The sequence below is a fragment of the Biomphalaria glabrata genome, chromosome 8, assembly GCF_947242115.1.
Source record: "Biomphalaria glabrata chromosome 8, xgBioGlab47.1, whole genome shotgun sequence".
Taxonomy (NCBI): Eukaryota; Metazoa; Mollusca; class Gastropoda; family Planorbidae; genus Biomphalaria; species Biomphalaria glabrata.
The window spans coordinates 8,954,347-8,975,659 of NC_074718.1; the positions used below are offsets into that span (position 1 = coordinate 8,954,347).

At 38.4% G+C, this 21,313-nt stretch overlaps 1 protein-coding gene across 2 annotated transcripts in view; it reads left to right on the top strand.

The window, feature by feature from the left end:
* The window catches only part of LOC106051155 (maltase 2-like), a 32,207-nt gene extending 14,758 nt beyond the window's left edge, over window positions 1–17,449 (top strand). For both annotated transcript variants that reach the window (XM_056039036.1, XM_056039035.1), the window contains 7 exons: window positions 189–308; window positions 2,418–2,536; window positions 3,520–3,703; window positions 7,379–7,564; window positions 8,186–8,320; window positions 10,177–10,319; window positions 17,113–17,449. In XM_056039036.1, the coding sequence (XP_055895011.1) occupies window positions 189–308; window positions 2,418–2,536; window positions 3,520–3,703; window positions 7,379–7,564; window positions 8,186–8,320; window positions 10,177–10,319; window positions 17,113–17,314 (1,089 nt within the window). In that variant the 3' untranslated portion in view covers window positions 17,315–17,449. The remainder of the gene's footprint in view (window positions 1–188; window positions 309–2,417; window positions 2,537–3,519; window positions 3,704–7,378; window positions 7,565–8,185; window positions 8,321–10,176; window positions 10,320–17,112) is intronic.
* The last annotated feature ends 3,864 nt before the right edge of the window (window positions 17,450–21,313 follow it).

Consider the following 21,313-nt stretch of genomic DNA (forward strand, 5'->3'; position numbering starts at 1 on the left):
ACTTGGGCGCATCCATTGCCTTTCGAGACAAAAGGAGCCATATATAGTCGATTAGGTATCATCTAGTCGTTGGTATTTTCACCGAGATTTGTGTACATTACTGATCACTTACACTGTTTTTACAAAACGTATATCATCTCTGTCTGTCTGATACAATTTGTGTACACGTTATTATTATTTCTTTGTAGCTGACCATGAGGTATTGGCTTGACCAAGGCATTGATGGACTTCGAATGGACGCTATAGCCAACCTTTACGAAGACGAGCAGCTCCGTGATAACCCATTGTCTGGCCAGCCTGTGCCCTCGGTACTTGTTTCTGTTATCTAGCTACCAAGTTTGTGTGCCAGGTCCAGTACGTGTTTCTGTTATCTAGCTACCAAGTTTGTGTGCCAGGTCCAGTGCGTGTTTCTGTTATCTAGCTACCAAGTTTGTGTGCCAGGTCCAGTGCGTGTTTCTGTTATCTAGCTACCAAGTTTGTGTGCCAGGTCCAGTGCGTGTTTCTGTTATCTAGCTACCAAGTTTGTGTACCAGGTCCAGTACGTGTTTCTGTTATCTAGCTACCAAGTTTGTGTGTCAGGTCCAGTGTGTGTTTCTGTTATCTAGCTACCAAGTTTGTGTGTCAGGTCCAGTACGTGTTTCTGTTATCTAGCTACCAAGTTTGTGTGTCAGGTCCAGTGTGTGTTTCTGTTATCTAGCTACCAAGTTTGTGTGCCAGGTCCAGTACGTGTTTCTGTTATCTAGCTACCAAGTTTGTGTGCCAGGTCCAGCACGTGTTTCTGTTATCTAGCTACCAAGTTTGTGTGTCAGGCCCAGTGTGTGTTTCTGTTATCTAGCTACCAAGTTTGTGTACCAGGTCCAGTGTGTGTTTCTGTTATCTGGCTACCAAGTTTGTGTGTCAGGTCAAGTGTGTGTTTCTGTTATCTAGCTACCAAGTTTGTGTGTCAGGCCCAGTGTGTGTTTCTGTTATCTAGCTACCAAGTTTGTGTACCAGGTCCAGTACGTGTTTTTGTTATTTAACTACCAAGTTTGTGTGTCAGGCCCAGTGTGTGTTTCTGTTATCTAGCTACCAAGTTTGTGTGTCAGGTCCAGTGTGTATTTCTTGTTATCTAGCTACCAAGTTTGTGTGTCAGGCCCAGTGTGTGTTTCTGTTATCTAGCTACCAAGTTTGTGTACCAGGTCCAGTACGTGTTTTTGTTATCTAACTACCAAGTTTGCGTGTCAGGCCCAGTGTGTGTTTCTGTTATCTAGCTACCAAGTTTGTGTACCAGGTCCAGTGTGTGTTTTTGTTATCTAACTACCAAGTTTGTGTGTCAGGCCCAGTGTGTGTTTCTGTTATCTAGCTACCAAGTTTGTGTGTCAGGTCCAGTACGTGTTTTTGTTATCTAACTACCAAGTTTGTGTGTCAGGCCCAGTGTGTGTTTCTGTTATCTAGCTACCAAGTTTGTGTACCAGGTCCAGTGTGTGTTTTTGTTATCTAACTACCAAGTTTGTGTGTCAGGCCCAGTGTGTGTTTCTGTTATCTAGCTACCAAGTTTGTGTGTCAGGTCCAGTGTGTGTTTCTGTTATCTAACTACCAAGTTTGTGTGTCAGGTCCAGTGTGTGTTTCTGTTATCTAGCTACCAAGTTTGTGTGTCAGGTCCAGTGTGTATTTCTTGTTATCTAACTACCAAGTTTGTGTGTCAGGTCCAGTACGTGTTTCTGTTATCTAGCTACCAAGTTTGTGTGTCAGGTCCAGTGTGTATTTCTTGTTATCTAGCTACCAAGTTTGTGTACCAGGTCCAGTACGTGTTTTTGTTATCTAACTACCAAGTTTGTGTGTCAGGCCCAGTGTGTGTTTCTGTTATCTAGCTACCAAGTTTGTGTACCAGGTCCAGTACGTGTTTTTGTTATCTAACTACCAAGTTTGTGTGTCAGGTCCAGTACGTATTTCTTGTTATCTAGCTACCAAGTTTGTGTGTCAGGTCCAGTACGTATTTCTTGTTATCTAGCTACCAAGTTTGTGTAGATATCTCGTTCAGACCTTTTGGCCTATGGTGACAAATGATGTAAAGCTCATCGAAAGTTAAAGAGTGTGTTATGTGGCCAAAGACCAACGCCTAACGACCTATACTTGCGCAACGACCTTTACTTGCCCAACGACCTTTACTTGCCCAACATATGTCAGATACCCATTAGAGCTGCCTCGACTCAAGACACCCTAAAAATCCTGAAACTTAAAATACAAGTCGTCACCAGGATTCAAACATGGGTCCCTCGGTTCGGTAGTTAAGCGCTTAACCACTCAGGCATTACAACTAAATATGGCCCGATTCGATTGAATACTGACCACAGAAAGGCTACTTTTTGGTTGATTGATTGTAACCATTCGATACTATACTAAAAAAAAATTATGTGATTGTATCTCTACGCCAACAGGACGACTGGAACTATTTGATTGCAAAATATACGAACTACCTGCAACCGGAAGTGCCCCAAGAAATAGTTCGGTGGCAAAGTGTGTTTGATAGCATGACCAAAGTGGATGGCAAAGAAAGGTAGGTACTTATTTGATACCACTTTCATCATGACTTGGTCTATTTTAGTACGCGAACTTAAATGGTGTGTCATAGGGTCTCATTGTCCACGTATTAGGAAGAGCCTGACTCCGTCATAAACCAGTTCTTTCGATAACTCTTTCTCTAATACCTTCTCAAGATTGTCGTAATATTCATGTGTCCTAACACACAGACTAGACTCCAGACCCTTAACGCTTTTGCAGAAATGTTTAAACTGTTTTAATTCAACGTCCATGTCTATCTTAATCATTTAATCTTTCGAAAGGATCTTGAAAATCATAAGGCAAGAGAGAGTGTGCAATACTGAGATACTTGCGCGAACGGGTCTTCCAGCATCGTTACAGTCCTCAGATAACGCCGCCTGCGCTGGCTTAGTCTTGTTCGCCGGATGGAAGACAGTCGCATCCCGAAAGTCATTCTCTACGGGCAACTCGCGTCTGGCTCAAGAAAAACTGGCCGCCCCCACCTCCATTACGTGGATGTAATAAAACTGGACCTCAAAACAGTGAACATTGATACTGACTATTGGGAAGACATAGCCCTAGACCGCACTAGATGGCGAGAGATGGTGACCAAGAAAGCTATAGACAGTGAAAAAACATGGACCTCAGCTAAGGTAGAAAAGCGTGCTATATGAAAAATGGCTGGCTCCTCCACCACCAAAGTGAAAGCAACCTGAACTTGATATATGTGGACGGGAATGTCCAAAATAGGCCTCCACAATCACATGAAAAAGTATTCTACGAGATTATCCACAGTCGTTACGACAGAAGATGGCCAACAATATGAAAAAAAGTTTCTATTTAAATCCTGTATAAAATCGTCGTTAAATCTTTTCTTTTCACTTGCATTTCTCTATATCGATATTCCTTTATAACCTATGTCAGAAAACATTGTCAATCAGTAAGTAAATCGGAGACTAGAACGCAGGTATTTCAAGTATTTTTGTGTCTGTCTAATAGATTTATGGTTCTCGAGTTCTACACAGACTCGGACACACGCTCCAAAATGGCAGAGTTTGGTGCCCACCCATTCAACATGGACCTGGTGGACAGCTTGACCGTTCCACTTAACGCCAGTCAAATCATGGGCCTAGTGTCCCAGGAGTACACCAACAAACCTGCATCATACTGGCCCACATTCGTGGTGAGTAAAGACCAAATATATATATTAAAATATATATATATATATATATATATATATATATATATATATATCATGGGCGTAGCCAGGATTTTTTTTCGGGGAGGGTTTTGGGGGGGGGGGGAATTCCCCCCCCCCCGACCCCCCCCCCCCCCCCCGCGAAAAAAAAAAAATATATATATGTGTGTGTGTGTACATAATTAATCTTTATTACATTCTGACCCTTTCGGAAGACGTTTATTGTTTATTGTAGACTCCCCGCCCTTGCTAGCAAGGGGGTCTGGGGGAGTTCGCAGCGCTCCCCCCAGCGCGGGGCGAAGCCCCGCCGCCGAGCACTATTTCTGGTATTGAAAGCCAACAAAATGCATATTCTGAGGTATCTACAGTGCATTATCTTGCTATTAAAAAGTTTTATTTCAAAAACCTAATGTGCTATTTTTATTGACTTAGACCCTCTCGCGCCGTTCGGCGCATTTTCCGGCAAGCTGTTTCCGCAACTCTTATTTTGCGTAATTCATTTTGTCGGAAAACATGTCCCTCAAAACCTCATGCGACGCTCTGTCACAACCTTACTAAGGATTCGACTGCCAGTTCGGCATATGATTTCTTTGATTTAGACCCGATCTCTATGACTGACTTCTAAAATCTGTCTTAGCCATCTTTGTTGAGACACATTTAATGATTTTCAATTTCGGTAGAAGACTATTCACACTTAATTAATGGAGCCCAAGCCACTGGTAGAAATTTGTAACCTTTCTTGACAACGCTCTTGGAATAACATGCCTGTATTTCGCTTTAGATTTAATATGGAAAAGGAAAGTTTTTTCGTCAAATCATCTGTTGAGGGGTTTTAAACTAAAAAATCTCTGGGTTTTTTTTTTGTTTTGTTTTTAATTCAAAACCCCATTTAGCTACGATCATAGAATTTGGTGACTGTAGTTTGCTTTAAAATAATATCGAAGAGAGAGGTTTTCAACTCTAAACGCTATGTAGGGGAATTTTAAACTCAAAACCATCTGGAGGGGTTTTAAACTTTAAAGAAAAAGCCATCTGGAGGAGGGGGATTTAAACTCAAAACCCCTTTGGCTACGCTCATAGATTTTATAGTGTATAATTTGCTTTTTTTTTAATATTGAAGAGGTACTTTTTAGCTTCAAACCCCAACTGGAAAGGGGAGGGGGGGTTAAACTCAAAACCCCTTTAGCTACGCTCATAGAATTTTGAGTGTGTAATTAGCTTTTTTTATATTGAAGATGGGGTTATCGTAAATTTTGGATGGGGTTTTAAAATCAAAATCTTCCTCAACTGTGCTGTTGGAATTTGCATTTTTTTTTGTTTTGTTTTATAGAAGAGGGGGATTTAACTGCAAAAACCTCTGGTAGGGGGTTTAAAATTCAAAACCCCCTGTAGGGGGTTTTAAACTCAAAGCCCCCTGGTAGAGGGATTTGTATCTCAAAACCCCCTGATAGGGGTTTTTAAAATCTCAAAACCCCCTGGTAGGGGGATTTAAACTCAAAACCCCCTGGTAGAGGGTTTTTAACTCAAAACTGCCTCGGCTGTGCTGTGGTAAGTGATGATTTAGTATTAAAATCTCACCTAAAATAAACAAAATGAAAGCAAAAATTAGTCACTTAATTGCGGGGGGGGGATTTCATTTCGGGGGGGGGTTTGAACCCCAAGAACCCCCCCCTGGCTACGCCCATGATATATATATATATATTAGGGGTGCATCGGATAGTACTTTTTTGTATTCTGCCTGAGCCGGATACTGCCGAATAGTAAAATAGGATATTCGGTCGAAGCCGGAGCCGGATACCTACATACTTACGTCTTGTAAATAGCTTGTGTTGCTGATCATTTTGTAAAACAACATACCGAATTCGTATTATTATTTTTCCTTTTATATATCTTATTGTTTTAAACTCTGTTACTGATTGATGAATTAAAGCTTAACAATATTTATTGCAGATAAGCTCTATAAATAATAATAGCTCCTCCTTCGTGATCAAAGAAGAGTATATTTCTCATTTCCTATGGACTCGAAGATGACTGTAAAGTCCAATCCTAGCATTAAAAAGCCGGCCGCATACGTGGCATGGGTAGGTTTGGTCAGTTGCAGACAGGCCTGCTTCTTCTCTCAGCTTTTTGTTGGTTCGGCGCCCTTTCAGACCTTGTTTATTTGGCCAACGGTTAACGAGCAGGTTATCTTGTGGCCAGCACAATGACCAACCGCCTTTACTTTCCCCAACTTAAGTCAGGTACCCATTAGAGCTGGGTGGAGTCAGGGTCGTCCTGAAAATCCCGAAATTAAAAAGTCTTCACCAAGACTCGAACCCGAGACCTTTCTTTCGGAAGCCAAGCATTTTAACTCTCAGTCACCACGCCCCCTATGATGTAGCTTTTGAAATTTATGTAAATCTCACATATGTAAAATTGTCAAATTACTAATAAATATAAAGCTCTACGAATTTTACATGAAATAGACGAAACTTTAACTCTTTCTCTCCTAACTGACGATAAAAAAGTTGATTCCACTTGAATGTGGTAAATAATTACGGAGAGAAAGAGTTAATGCACAAATATCTACAGACTTTCCATATCAGTGTCTCTTGCACCCTTCCTTCGTTCTTTCTCTAAACTTCTCTAGTGCACTCTGCCTGTCTCTAAACTTCTCTAGTGCACTCTGTCTGTCTCTAAACTTCTCTAGTGCACTCTGCCTGTCTCTAATCTTCTCTAGGGCACTCTGCCTGTCTCTAATCTTCTCTAGGGCACTCTGCCTGTCTTTAAACTTCTCTAGCGCACTCTGCCTGTCTCTAAACTTCTCTAGTGCACTCTGCCTGTCTCTAAACTTCTCTAGTGCACTCTGGCTGTCTCTAAACTTCTCTAGTGCACTCTGCCTGTCTCTAAACTTCTCTAGTGCACTCTGTCTGTCTCTAAACTTCTCTAGGGCACTCTGCCTGTCTCTAAACTTCTCTAGTGCACTCTGCCTTTCTCTAAACTTCTCTAGTGCACTCTGCATGTCTCTAAACTTCTCAAGTGCACTCTGCCTTTCTCTAAACTTCTCTAGTGCACTCTGCCTTTCTCTAAACTTCTCTAGTGCACTCTGTCTGTCTCTAAACTTCTCTAGTGCACTCTGCCTTTCTCTAAACTTCTCTAGTGCACTCTGTCTGTCTCTAAACTTCTCTAGTGCACTCTGCCTGTCTCTAAACTTCTCTAGTGCACTCTGTCTGTCTCTAAACTTCTCTAGGGCACTCTGCCTGTCTCTAAACTTCTCTAGTGCACTCTGTCTGTCTCTAATCTTCTCTAGGGCACTCTGCCTGTCTCTAAACTTCTCTAGTGCACTCTGCCTTTCTCTAAACTTCTCTAGTGCACTCTGCATGTCTCTAAACTTCTCTAGTGCACTCTGCCTGTCTCTAAACTTCTCTAGTGCACTCTGCCTGTCTCTAAACTTCTCTAGTGCACTCTGCCTTTCTCTAGCTTTGAATTCATTTTTTTCTCTTTGTCTCTCTTTATTCTGTCTTTTTCTTAGTTTCCTTCTCTATTTATCACTTTCTCTCTCTCTCTCTCTCTCTCTCTCTGTCTCCCTTCTCCTCTCTTCTCTCTCTCACTTATCCATGTAGTGTTGTATCAAGTCATCTAGTAACATAGATAGATGGTAACGCTTCTGTTATTTTACAGGTGGGTAACCATGACAGGAAACGCATTGCCAGCAAATATGGCCGCTACACGGTCAACGCCTTCAATATGCTTCTCATGACTTTGAAGGGAACGCCCACGACCTACTACGGAGAGGAAATTGGCATGGAAGACATAAGTCTGACATATCAAGAGTCCCAAGATCCCTGGGCAATCAATGCCGGTCCGGTAAATACTTTGGACATTAATGGACACCAGTCCACAATAAGTCTGAAAAAAAGTATTCCTTTCAGGGCAGACGATGTAAAGTTTTCTGTGGTCTGCAGTTAACTAGGTGTCATGCGGCCAGCACAACGACCAACTACCTTAAATTTTCCCTTCTAATGTTAGGTAACCATTAGAATTGGGATTCGAACCCTAGATCCTCTGGCTTTGGAAGCTAAGCGCTTTACCTTTCTGCCACCATGTCCCGTCCCCTCCCATAAGTTAACCCAAATTTTTTCTACAAATGTTAGGTAACCATTAGAGTTCTGATTCGAACACTAGACCCTCCAATTTTGAAGCTAAGCGCCTTACCACTCTGCCACCATCCCCCGCCCCCCAATAAGTTGATATTGCTAATACATGCATTTCCAAAGGTCTGATGTCATTTTCAACTTACACTTAAATAGGTTTTTTAAAAATTATCCCCATTTCTTAGCACAACGAACAGGCTGATCTCTGTCTTTTTAAGTTTACAAAGTTCATTTATAGGTCACCACACTAACCTAGATAAAGTAACTAGACACCTTGCTACTAACCTACTTATGATTTTTTTTAAAACATAGATTCTATCTTATTATGACTTAGGATCGTTACCTTCTGGTGTCCAGGGATGTGAACCGCTCACCCATGCAGTGGTCAGATAGCCCCCAGGCCGGTTTCACCACTGGCAATAAGACATGGCTCCCCATCCAGGCCAACTACACCAGTTTGAATGTTGAGGTGAGTTAATTCACATAGTGCCGGAGTTTAGACTAACGTTGCCCTTAGTCTGAGAACATATTTTTAGTATTATTTAGTGCACAAGAAATATGGAACTGTTTCACTATTTAAAAGTTAAAATGGCCGGATATGGCCCGCGACCTGTGGGTCTTAGATTGGGCATTACTGATCATCTGGGTTGAATTGAGATGTCAGACATGGAGAATAGTCCCTTCACATTTTATTTATTTTGTCACGAAAATAAAAAGTAGAATGTGATAATGGAATTTACCCGACCCTTTTCATAGCAAATATAAAATACTGTGAAAACGGGTTTACCCAATCCGTTAAAACGTTTCGTTGTTTAATAGAGATATAATTAAGTACTGTTTGTCTATTTTTAAGGGCCCTCCGGTTATGAGAGGGACATTAAACATGCACTACGATCTCGGTCATGATCTAAGGAACATTTATGCAAAGTTTTGTTAAGATCGCTCAAACGGTTATGATTTCTATTCGGGGCATACAAAAATAGGCCTTACTTTCTGATTTATATATTAGATACCGGTATATATTTATATATATATGTATTTATATGTAGGCCTATGTCTATGTGTGTGGGTGTGTGTGTTAGAGAGAGAGAGAGTAATTAGAGAGAAAAAAAATGAAGCCAAATAAAGAGATGTGAAGACTGAGTAAAGAGAGAGAGAAAAAAAAAGAGGTTGAAAAAGATGAGAGATGAATTATGCTATTGAAAGACTTTTAGTTTCATTCTACACCCACTTGTACACACCGAATTCTCAGTGAAGCCAGTGACATGTGTGCACCAAACTTCAAACTTCCAGACGAACCTTTTTTTTTTATCGATTTCTGCTACTTTTAAAATGGCAAGTCGGCTTGTTAGTTACCCGGATGTAAAGTTTGTTATCGGCTCATATTTTATTAATTAAAACATCAGTGGACAGGGAATTCACGCCTAGCGCAGGGGAGATCACTCTGTAAGGATTCGAAAAACTGTAACATTTTATGAATAGTCTCCCCGCACCCTATTTCTGAGACACTGCACGCGTCAGAATAGAAGACATTATTATTGCTATTATTAGAAATTGTAGAGAGATTTTTCTATGTTAATAACTCTTAGTTTTATTACTACGTGACTTTAACTCTTTCTCTCCGTAATTATTTGTCCACGTTTCGAAGGAATTCTTCATTTTGCTTATTACTATTTCACTCACCTGTTATGATTAAGCTTCAATAGCTTTGTTGTTTGTTATCAGAAAATGTTGTATTTGGTCTAGAATTAAAGGAAATACATGCTCTTTTTATATAACACAAAGTCAAGTTTATAAAATTAAACATTAATTTATTTTAATGAGGTCGAAATCAACGATGGTATCGTCAATTAGGAGAGAAAGAGTTGATAGAAATAGTCTTTAACAGGAAACTGATTTAAGTGTTTTTTATCAGTGTGCGTGTATAAGAGAGAGAGAGAGAGAGTAAAGTAGTGTTAAAATAAAGAAAGAAAGATGTGTGTGCGTGTGTGTGTGTGTGATATATTTCAAAGCGAATATTTAGTAAATAATGAGCATTTTGTGTTTCTGTGTTTGAACAAAGGAATAAATTAAATATATGCCTATTATGCCAATTAGCATCTGACATTTACAGGTGATATCGTACTTTATATTTTAGATTCTAAAAGATGACTTTCGTTGCCTAGGCTTATGTAGAGTATTGTGATACATGATGCTCTCATGAGTTTGACAAGTGTGGTATAAACAAATCAATCTTCACCATATAATTTATCAAGGGTTTTGGTATTATATAAATACTAAAAGAAAGTGAATGTCTTAAATCGCGGTAATTTGTACGTCTGCCAGATAGAGAAAGTCCAGGCTAGATCTCACTTGAACCTGTACAAGGAATACGCCAGTCTCAGACAGTTGAAGGCCTTCAAGTATGGACACATTAACGTCAATATGGTCACCAATGACAACGTTCTGTCTTACCTGAGATACTTCAGGTAACACTTCTTTGTTGTTTTTAGTTTTGTTTTACAGAGTTTGGGGGAGAATGGAGTCACGTGAGAAGTCTAAGAACTTCAATAATAAACATCACGTGATGTGGAGGTCCGGAACATTAAACAAATGAGAGCAAAAACATTAGAAGCTGTGTTTATTTAGGTAAGCTAAGCCGCTCAATAGACATAGAATGAGAGAGAGAGAGAGAGAGCGAGGGAGAGAGAGAGAGAGAAAGAGGGTGGGGAATGAGTGAAAAAGAATTTGAGAACGAAATATACAAAATACTAAAAAGATCACTTAGCTAGGAGAACAACCGCACAATAACTGACTCAATACTGCAAGGTTAACCTCTTTTTCTATATAAAAATGATTAATGAAATACCACTAATTGATTAGCTAATCAGTTAATTTTTTGATTGATTCATGTGTTATCATGATTTATGAATAATTGTTTAAAATTTCAATCTGACCTGAGAATGGGAAGTTGAAGAAAAAAAAAACGTGAAAAAGAATCCATCAAGACCTTGGTTAGGGCCAATAATGGAATATCCATCCTCGGTTTGGGAACCCTCATACATGAAGAGACAGGAACAGACATAAAACAGAGCAGTGAAATCACTGCTTAAACCTAAAGTAGCAATTATACATTAAACACTGAACCATAATCTTCAAATACAAAAACAACAAGGTTACAAAACACAGTGTGTGTGGAAACACAAACTCAAAGTGGTCCACCCAGGCAGGCTTCAATATTTTCAGAAAGAACATCCGAATGAAATTATATCAAAGACTAATGAAAGATAAGAATTTAGAAAGAAGGTTAGCAGATCTTGTGTAGTGCCCCAACGGACCAGCAGATCAAAGGATAGGTGAAAGTGAATGTAAAGTTAGATGTGAACCTGGCCTAACTAATTCCACTTATAGACCTTGTGGTGTATAGGGCAGATGATGTAAAGTTCATCTGTTTTTGTGGCCTGCGGTTAACGAGGGTGTCATGTAGCCAGCACAACGACCAACCGCCTTTACTTTTCCCTAACTAATGTCAGGTACCCATTAGAGCTGAGTGGACTCAGAGGCGCCCAAAGATTCCAAAGTTGAAAATCCCAGTCTTCACCAGGATTCGAACCCGGGACCCCCGGTTCGGAAGCCAAGCGCCTTACCGCGCTCAGCTAACGCGCCTCCCCTGGCCTAACTGATGTCTTATAATGAATCTAATTGTTTTGAAAACGCTCAATATCGAATACTCAAAAGAAAATTAGATTTTGGCAATAGAAAAATTTTTTTGAAAATAAATGTTTACAAGATTACTATTTGTTTTAAATTAGGTCTAATTTATAATGCATACTAATTAGCTTTTTCTCTTTAAAAAAACTGCTAGCATAACTCATTTTATAAATTAGAATTTTTCGCTTTCAGAAAAAAAAGTAGCCGTTGCATCAGAACTTTTAATGGTCTAAAACAGAGGTGAGCAAATTATGGACCGCCGAATTGTTTTATGCGGCCCGCAGACACCTATAGATTCAGGTGTGCCCAGAGTGTATACATATAAAAATATAAAATGCAAATTTGAAAAATAATATTTATATAAATTATTAAAACTGTCTCATTATAAAAGTTTTAAGTAAACAAAGATTATACCATTTGACTATACATCAATACACTCAATTCAAGACTAGGGGTGCACCGGATAGTACTTTTTGATATCCGGCCGGGGCCGGATATGACCGGATAGTAAAATTTGATATTCGGCCGGGGCCGGAGCCGGAGCCGGATACCTAAGTGTCTTGTGTTGCTTGTGTTGCTGAACATTTTACGAAACTGTTAAAAAACATACCTATATTGGTTGGTTTTATTTGTTTTCCTTTTATATACCTTATTGTTTTAAACTCTGTTACTGATTGATTTATTCAAGCTTAACAGTATTTCAAAAAATCTGTATAGCATGAGTGTGTCTGTGTGTATGTACGATGCCACCAACTGTAAAGGATGTGTGTAGGAAGGTCAATGTAAATAATGTTAGTATATATTTAACTAGTTACTAATGTAAATCTCATAAGTAAAGTGCAATCTGCCTTGTATAGTGGTCGGATGTATGTGTTCATGAATTTCAGACCAACAACCTGGTCAGATATACCTAGTGAGCCTACACATGAAGTCCTAGTGTATAGTTGTTTGTGTTAACCATCAAGCATTGTTTTTTCCTTGAGCATACGCACGCAATAGAGTTGGGTGTCAGTCAAAAAAGAAAACACATTGGCATGGTCAGTCAAGCATATAGATAAATTATACCCGTCCACTAGTTAGAGGTCAAGGGTTGTTGTTTTTTTTTACGCTCCAGCATATTGTTTCTTTGTTTGCTAGATCTAACTGCGGTACTATTATTCAATTTATTTTATGCGATTGTAAAATTTAGTGTAAGGCTTTCCGTTATTTATTAAGTCAAAAGCATTAAACAATGAAATTAAAGGCAAAAAAATACACACACGCAAACATGCACATCTTTGTTTTATTTTATTGTACAAAGAACGTACGTAAGAAACATTAAATGCAAAGAACGTATGTTAGAAACATCTTCCTTTTTAGTTATTTTATTCGTGGTTTCAGTAACTGTTACAAAAGGGAACACAGTAAGCCTATGGATGGCAGGTGTGTAAAAGTCGTCCTAGCCTGATACACAGTGGCTAAGTGCACATCTTAAGTAAAAAAAAATTAGTAATAACAAGGAGTTAATTGACTGTCACAAATTATTAAGAATATTGTTATCAAATCAAGACACTTAACTGCATGAGTAATATTCAAGTTAACATGTTAGAAAAAATATTTAACCGTAATATTTATTGACAGTGTAATATCCTTTGTTAGCACGTTGTGTTTTTTCATTCTGGCTTAAAAAATTGTCAATGTCTATCAATAAATTAGGTGTCAAGGACCAAAGAAATAAAATAAAGAGTAGGGGGTGTTTAGCTCTCCATTTAAAGATAGCCCTGGTCGTGTCTTCTACAAAATAATTAGTTACTGGCTTACTGAGCTATATAATCTCGCGGTTTGTGTTCTGTGTAGCTAAAGCTCACTCGTTTAGGTGCGTGTGATCTTTAGTCCAGCTTACTAATTGAGATTTATGTTCAAGATTTTTCTCCAAATAAGCAAACTCTTTGTCCGGATACCCGTGTAGATGTTTGGCTTGAAGTCCAGTCCACCCCCCCCCCCTAGTTAAGATTAACTACTAAGTAAACAAACATAGTCCCCTCGTGTGACCTCTAGAGAGCGCGCTTACGTCCGTCGTATCTGACTTGTGGTCACCTGTCAATCAATGAACTCAATGTGATGGACTAAACAAATAAAAGGGGGAGGGAGTTGTTCATCTGGAAATATACCTGGTTACCTTAGAGGTGTGGCTATGGTAGTCCAGCCCCGTAATAAAGATTAACTACTAAATAAACAAACTCAGTTCCCTCGAAAGGTGTGACCTCTAGAGAGTGTCAATACGCGGACATTAAACCTACGTCCATCGTATTTAACTTGTGGTCACCTGCCTATAAAAAAAACTCAATGTGATGGACTAAACAAATAAAAGGGGTGGGCATTGTTCATCTCTACCTCTGGAGATATACCCGCACAGCTAGACAGACGTCTGGTCAGCATGACGTAGTCAAGGAATGTAGCATTTTAACATGTTAACTAACCTACTCAAAGGTCAAGACAAATTGAAAAAAGTGTCAGCCATTGCTGCTCTGTATGTAAAGCGCATTTATGATGTTAAGTTTCATCTCAATTTATATTAAGTTATTACCACGCCTTGTCTTTATAATAAACGATGTTTGGTGCATATTCATAATGGCTCTATTTTTAAGCACATTATTTTGTTTTAATATAAACATTAATACATTCTACAACAGACATTAATGGAACGAGGTCCACTTTATGCATATTAAATTTTATTTTTTTACTATCCGGTTTACTATCCGGTAGTAATATCCGACCGGAGCCGAATAGCACCGGATAGTAAAAAATGCCGGATATTCGGCAGAAGCCGGAGCCGGAGCGACTATCCGGTGCACCCCTATTCAAGACACAATGTCTGAGTGTTGGGTAGCCTTGGAACAAGATGGTAGTGTAACAACTGATGGAGCTCGATCTTTGACTGAGAAAATTTTTTTTCTTTTAAATAAAAAATATCCCAACCATAAATTCTAAACAGGAAAGTTTGCACAAAGCTGCATCAAAATTTCAACATCACAATGGTTCAATACAAACAGTAATCAAACTTAGTATAGCTAGGGGGTGTTAACCACAGGTGGTTCCAATTTATGAACAAAATAATCCAATGTATCCGCCAGCCTATCACGGGGAATGCAAATGAGATATAAAATCACAAGGAAGAAATTGTTATGTTACCTTAAGGACTGTGACCTTGTTACCAATTTTTCTAATGAAGAGTGGAAGACAGATTGAATGTTTTCCACTATTGCGGTTGGTTGTTTAGATATGAAATATAAATGCATGTTAAATATTTCAAACATTTCTATAGGCAAACAAAAGAAAATAGTTTTTGTCATTTTTCTTTGCTGAAAGGTGAAACTATTTTTAGTGAAATAATTAAAAGTACAACACTTATTACCTTAATTGTGCAATTTATAAAAGCAAATTTTGAGACGTCAAGAACCAGTCTTCAATACCATCAGCTCACCATTTATCACAGAAGCTGATTCAGCTCACCATTTATCACAGAAGCTGATTCAGCTCAAGAGGCCATAATTCCAAGCAAAGAAAAGTTCCAGTCAGTATTACCACGGGAGTCTTATGGGTGCCAGAAGCTGTATTTCCACACTTTAAAAAACGTTGCTGCTGTTCCCACTATTTGGGTACACATACATCCGTTCTTCTTCTTCGTTCTCATTTTACATGTTGGAGGGTTCAGATCAGTAATTCTATATCTGAGATGAACCGCGCAGTGGTTTCCGAATCAGGCAGCTCTCCGAATAGTCTTTGGAGAGTCTTGTTCGGGTCTCTTGATTTAGTATGCACCATTGAAGTACATGGTCAGCATTCTCTGGGGATGCTCCACAAGGGCAGGTTTCTCTCGTCCCGACATGCAACTTTCGGAACATATATTATTGTCTCATTCAGTGAGCAAACATTAATTTGTGGAAACTAATCAAGTATTATCACAGGTCAATGTTAACTGACTGTAATTTGACAGCATTCGCAGGGGTAACAACTAGTAAGCTATTTTCGCAGTTCCGGAACATTATGCACGAGTGTAAAAAGTAAAATACTTGCTCCTTCAGTACAACTGTATATTTGTGGGGATATTGTGATATAAAAAGACAACAGCAATTTTTTTAAAAATCGTAAAATTGGTTTCAAAAATTGCAAACTCTTGTTGTAATTTTTCAACGCGGAGTGTGAAAACAAAAAGAAAGAAACTTGACTATAATACACTGTAAATATGAATTAAAAAATTGTCTATACACTTAGCTAGCGTATCTTTCTAAGGTATATACATATATGCGGCCCGCCATTCCCAAACTTTTTTTAATGCGGCCCTCGATACAAAAAGGTTGCCCACCCCTGGTCTAAAATATTGTGATGTCGGATTTTCAATATCTTTTCTAGTTTACGAATTACGAATTCTTATCGGGACGGACGGACAGACGGACAGACATTTCACACAAAACTAATAGCGTCTTTTCCCCTTTCGGGGGCCGCTAAAAACTAATAAAATACAAAGGCACATTCCTCGTCCCATATGCTAGGACAAATTTGTACAAATGCTCTTTCTTCCCTAGTGCTATTATAGCATGAAATGGGTTGCCTGAGCCAGCCAGAAAAACCAGTGATGATGACAGAATTTAAGTCATTGGTTAACATGCATGCCTAGGTAGACATAGGAACACGTGTAGAATCTAACCATCTTCTTCACTGAAGTAACGTCTATATTTTATAAGAGAAGAAGACAAACTGAGCTCTGTACATATAGTTGAAGATGTCAGTAGAGAAGAGAGGGGAGAGAGAAAACTAGAAAAAGCTAGCAGGAGGGAGAAGTAGAGAGAGGATGGGAGAAAGTAGAGAGAGGGTGTGAGAAAGTAGACAGAAGCTGGGAGAAAGTAGATGGAAGGTGGTAGAAAGTAGACAGAGGCTGGGAGAAAGTAGATGGAAGTCGGGAGAAAACAGAGAAGGTGGGAGAAAGTAGATGGAAGGTGGGAGAAAGTAGATGGAAGGTGGGAGAAAGTAGCCAGAGGCTGGGAGAAAGTAGAGAAGGTGGAAGAAAGTAGAGAGAGGCTGGGAGAAAGTGAATGGAACGCTTGAGAAAGTAGAGAATTCTGGAGAAAGTAGAAAGAGGTTGGGAGAAAGTAGACAGAGGTGGGAGAAAGTAGATCGAAGGCTTCAGAAAGTAGAGAATTCGGAAGAAAGTAGACAGAGGCTAGGAGAAAGTAGACAGAGGTTGGAGAAAGTACATCGAAGGCTTGAGAAAGTAGAGAATTCGAAAGAAAGTAGACAGAGGCTAGAAGAAAGTAGACAGAGGTGGAAGGCTTGATAAAGTAGAGAAGGTGTGAAAAAGAAGAGAGAAGGCTGGGAGGAAGAGAAACAAAATAACTAGAAGCATCATTAACAACATTATATACATTTATGTCGGTTGAATCTTTTTCGAACATCATTGTTTTCTGTTTTCTGATGCTTCTAACTTTCTATATTACTCATGCTTATATCTGGGTATGTCATTGCGATACATGCGTTTCTGTATTTAACTTCTAACTTGTTTTTTTTTATATATTTTTTCCCCTCAATGTCAAGCACTGACCGCTATCTGGTGGCCATTAACTTTGGTCAGAGTGAGTCCACTGATGACTACAGCCTTCACCTTGTTAACACCAACTCTGGAGTCGTCGTCTCTGACACCGGAAACGTTGACGCCGCCATTGCTAAGGGTTCTACCGTCGATCTTCAGAAGCTGACACTCAAGCCAGGAAATGGAGTCGTTGTGAAGCTGAATTAATTTCAGAGCTAGAAAGAAACAACGTTTACTTTCACCCCATTCTATCCGTCTTTTATATGGACATGTACTTGGATTTTTACCCACTTTCATGATACACGTATTATTAAAACAGGCCTTTGACAGTCGCTGAAATAATTTTTGCATTTATAAATTCATTTACAATTTAAAAAGATGTGAAGTACCCCTCCAAGACCTTGCGTTCCATAGGGCAGACGACGTAAAGGTCGTCTGTTTCTGTGGACATGGTTAACGAAGATGTCAATGGCCAGCACAATGACCACTCGACTTTTACTTTTCCCCAACAAATGTCAGGTACCCATTTAGATCTTGGTTGTCTCCTGGGCACACTGAAAATCCCAGTCTTCACTCGTATTCGAACCCGAGACCTCTAGATTCGAACGACAAAAGCTTTATCGCTAAGCCATCACGCCTTATCCTTTACACTTACTGGACGAAAAATTCTGAAGATGCATAGTAATAAACATATGGAGCTTATCTAAAAGCAAAGTCAGTTGGCCGATTTCAAATGAAATTCGATCAACTTCCCTGGCTCCCGATGGCATATGAAATAATTAATATATGGCGTTTGTTACTATATAAATATGTAGGCTATGTAAGCTTATAACAAATGATTATACATGGTATTTGTCTTTTGGGCCTGTTTAACAAAGGATTTTCTTTGGGTCTTAAAAGTGCGTCCCGCGTAAAGATAACTTAAATACACCTTCATCTGACAACGGCTTGTCTGCATCAGATGTGGAAAAAAATATGCAGGTTGAAACTGGGTTTGTTTAGTCATGTGAAACACTGCACTCAAACTTAATCTTTGGAATCACAGACATTGACATTTCTATGCACGGTATTTTTAACTGACCAAATATGTCCACAAATTGCCATAATTTAAAGGACCGAAGGAAGTTTGTGTTGTGCACCTGAATTAGAAATGACAACAAGTTGCTTGAGTAAGAGAATTGCGGAACTTTCAGCTGCCAATAAATGGTGATAAAGATTAAGCACATTTCAGCACATGTTGATATCAAATTGAGGCAAATCATGCAATGATCTTTTTTCTTCTAAATTCCAAAATCGTATTGATTAACTTGAAAAACAAAAGTAGTTAGAGGACAAGAAATCTATAAATTGATCTGCATAAATGGCCTCGTTCTAAAGAGACATGTTTAGTCTCCGTGACAAGTTTAATACTGAACGTAAGGTCCTGAAAACTGTCAAGTTGAATAGCAGCGTGGTCGTTTGGTACGCTCTTCGGACTGTCATCAGGATAGTCCAAAGGTTCGAACCCTGACTGTCATCTCTAGTGTCCTGCAAGGGGTATGGACATAATAAATTGAAAAATTGCTATAAATGTAACAATGAATTAACTTATATGCTCAAATGTCAGAACAGAGCTAGTGTATTTGTTAGTACTATGGCGTAAATTAATCATACAATAGCTGGTATCATAACAATAGTGGCTAAGAAGATACAAGTGCATTATCTGTAACTTAGAGAGAAAAACAAATAATTTATTTCTGTATTCTTTAGCTTCTGTATTCTTAAGTTCCTGTATCTTTAGCTCCTGTATTCTTTGGCTTCTGTATTCTTTAGCTCCTGGATTCTTTAGTTCCTGTATTCTTTAGCTCCTTTATCTTTAGCTACTGTATTCTTTATCTCCAGTATTTTTAGCTCATGTATTCGTTAGCTTCTGTATTCTTTAGTTTCTATAGTCTTTAGCTTCTGTATTCCTTAGCTTGTGTATTCATTAGCTCTTGTATTCTTTAGGTCATGTATTCTTTAGCTCCTCTATTCTTTAGCTCCTGTAAGCGAACCGTCACAGCGCCCCTACCATGAAAGTCAAACGACAGATGAGAACACACTCTAAAAAAATCAAAGCCATGATTTTATAAAGAACAGAAGTAATGCGGTATTGAGATAAATCAATTAATCTACGTTTGTGTATGTCAACTGTCTTTCAGTGTTTTGATTTAAATTTGATTAGTAGTCATTTTCTTGATTACCTTTATCCCGATTAAAATAGAATATAGAAATTAAATAGCGAATGGATGAGATCTGACTCAATGACAACCTCGGCCATAGATAATAACTCATAATTATAAACCTACTAAACATATATTACCCTCGGCCCTCGGGTCTTAATTTGCGTATCACTCTTGATATAATCGCTGTTAGTGTTTTGGAAACAATTAAACGAAATAATAATGCTATAAGAAAGCGAATGCGTGAATTTAAAAAAATAGTATGAATGGATCTATTAAAATAGCTAATTGACCTAAATCCATTTTTTTAAATAAAAACATTTGCTTGTAGGTCTACATATATTTAGACTTAGATCTAGAGTCTAGATACTATTATAATAGATGTAGACCTACTATTATAGGAGTGAATTCAATGGCTCAAGAAGCGTATTACTTATTGTATGTTAGTATATTTAATATCCCCCATATAGAGCCTCATGTAGCCTGTTAAATCATAGTGTGTTTACATAGCGGTGTGCACGACACATGAGTGGGACTATTAAAATGCAGGTCAACATGGAAGCTATAGCGAACGAATGCTTTAGAAATACAAAATTTGAGGATTAATTTGAAAAAAAAAATGAAATGAATGAACTTTATTTTGTATGTTAATGTGTTAAAGTATAAAGTAGATCTTTCCTCTTTATATTAGATCTAGAAAGAGTTAGATCTAGAGTCTAGACTTAGATGTCGGCTTCGATAGATGAATGGGATTATAAAGTACGTCAGTACTTCTAAATTCGCAGATATAAATAACGAATTTATGTAAAAGTGCTTTTAAAAGACAAATTTGAAACTTTTATTTTATTAAATAATGAAATCAATAGACTATATTTTGTAATTTTCATGTGTCAAAGTAAAAAACTATCTGTGCAAAGTATAGTTTTAAAAATTAGATCTAGATCTAGATCCTTTCGATCTTCTATCATGTAAACATGATAAACATGGCCTAGCTTTATGAAATACTAATACTTTAATAGAATTTGGCAACTTTTTTTTGAGGGTCTTAAGTTTGTTTTAGGGCTACTATACATACGTGTACGTCACGGTCCCAGTTAGCACCCAAGGAACATTTCTGACAAGTTTTATCAAGATTGTTAAAACGGTTTTAATTTCTATACGTAACATACATACATACACACATACATACACCTTACTTTCTACTTTATAATATAGAAGATAATCTTTACCGCAAAATACTTGTGAATTTTTTGTGTAAGTTTGGAAAGAGTATATGGTTTGAAAGGCATTTAATTAACAATCCTACAAGACACAGTCCCAGGTGAACTGGAAGAAAGACAGGTAAGAAAATGAGTGGATAACATTCATGAATGGGCAGCATTTCTTTTAATCGATAATAAGAAATGTGAAAAAAGGATCAGTACTGGTGCACCATTGAGTTTCAACGTGTGGCAATGAGGTAAAAGAATATCTATTTTTGTCTTCTAATAATGTATACAGGTTATACCAGGCGTAGCCGGTGGGTGAATGCTGTATTATAACAAACAAAAACACTCAAAGAAAATTAAAAGATTATCAACACACGTTACTTGCATTGTAGTTAAACGCATAAACACACACACATTTAAAGATGCAGTTCAATGTCAGTTATTTGGACTTTCATATATCCGGACTGCCTAATTTTTTATTTTTTTTTGCATTAAGGTAACTGAGATGAACTCAGTTGAAAATTGAAAAATCAGAGCAGGAAGGATCAATCCTCCCGTAGTACTCTGGCAAAAAACTGGGCCGTTCGGCGTAATGCCTCATAGCTACCATACAAGTCGAGTGACTGCTCAGACAAGTCCCCCCTTAGCTCGCGGAGCTGGGGACACTCGTATAAGACGTGCGACACTGTTTCGACGCTCTCTCCACAGTGATGGCATCAGGAGTCATAAATTGGGCGGAACCAGGCAAAATATGCCCCATTATGATACCCAGAGAGGGCCTTAGAGGGGAGGCGAGT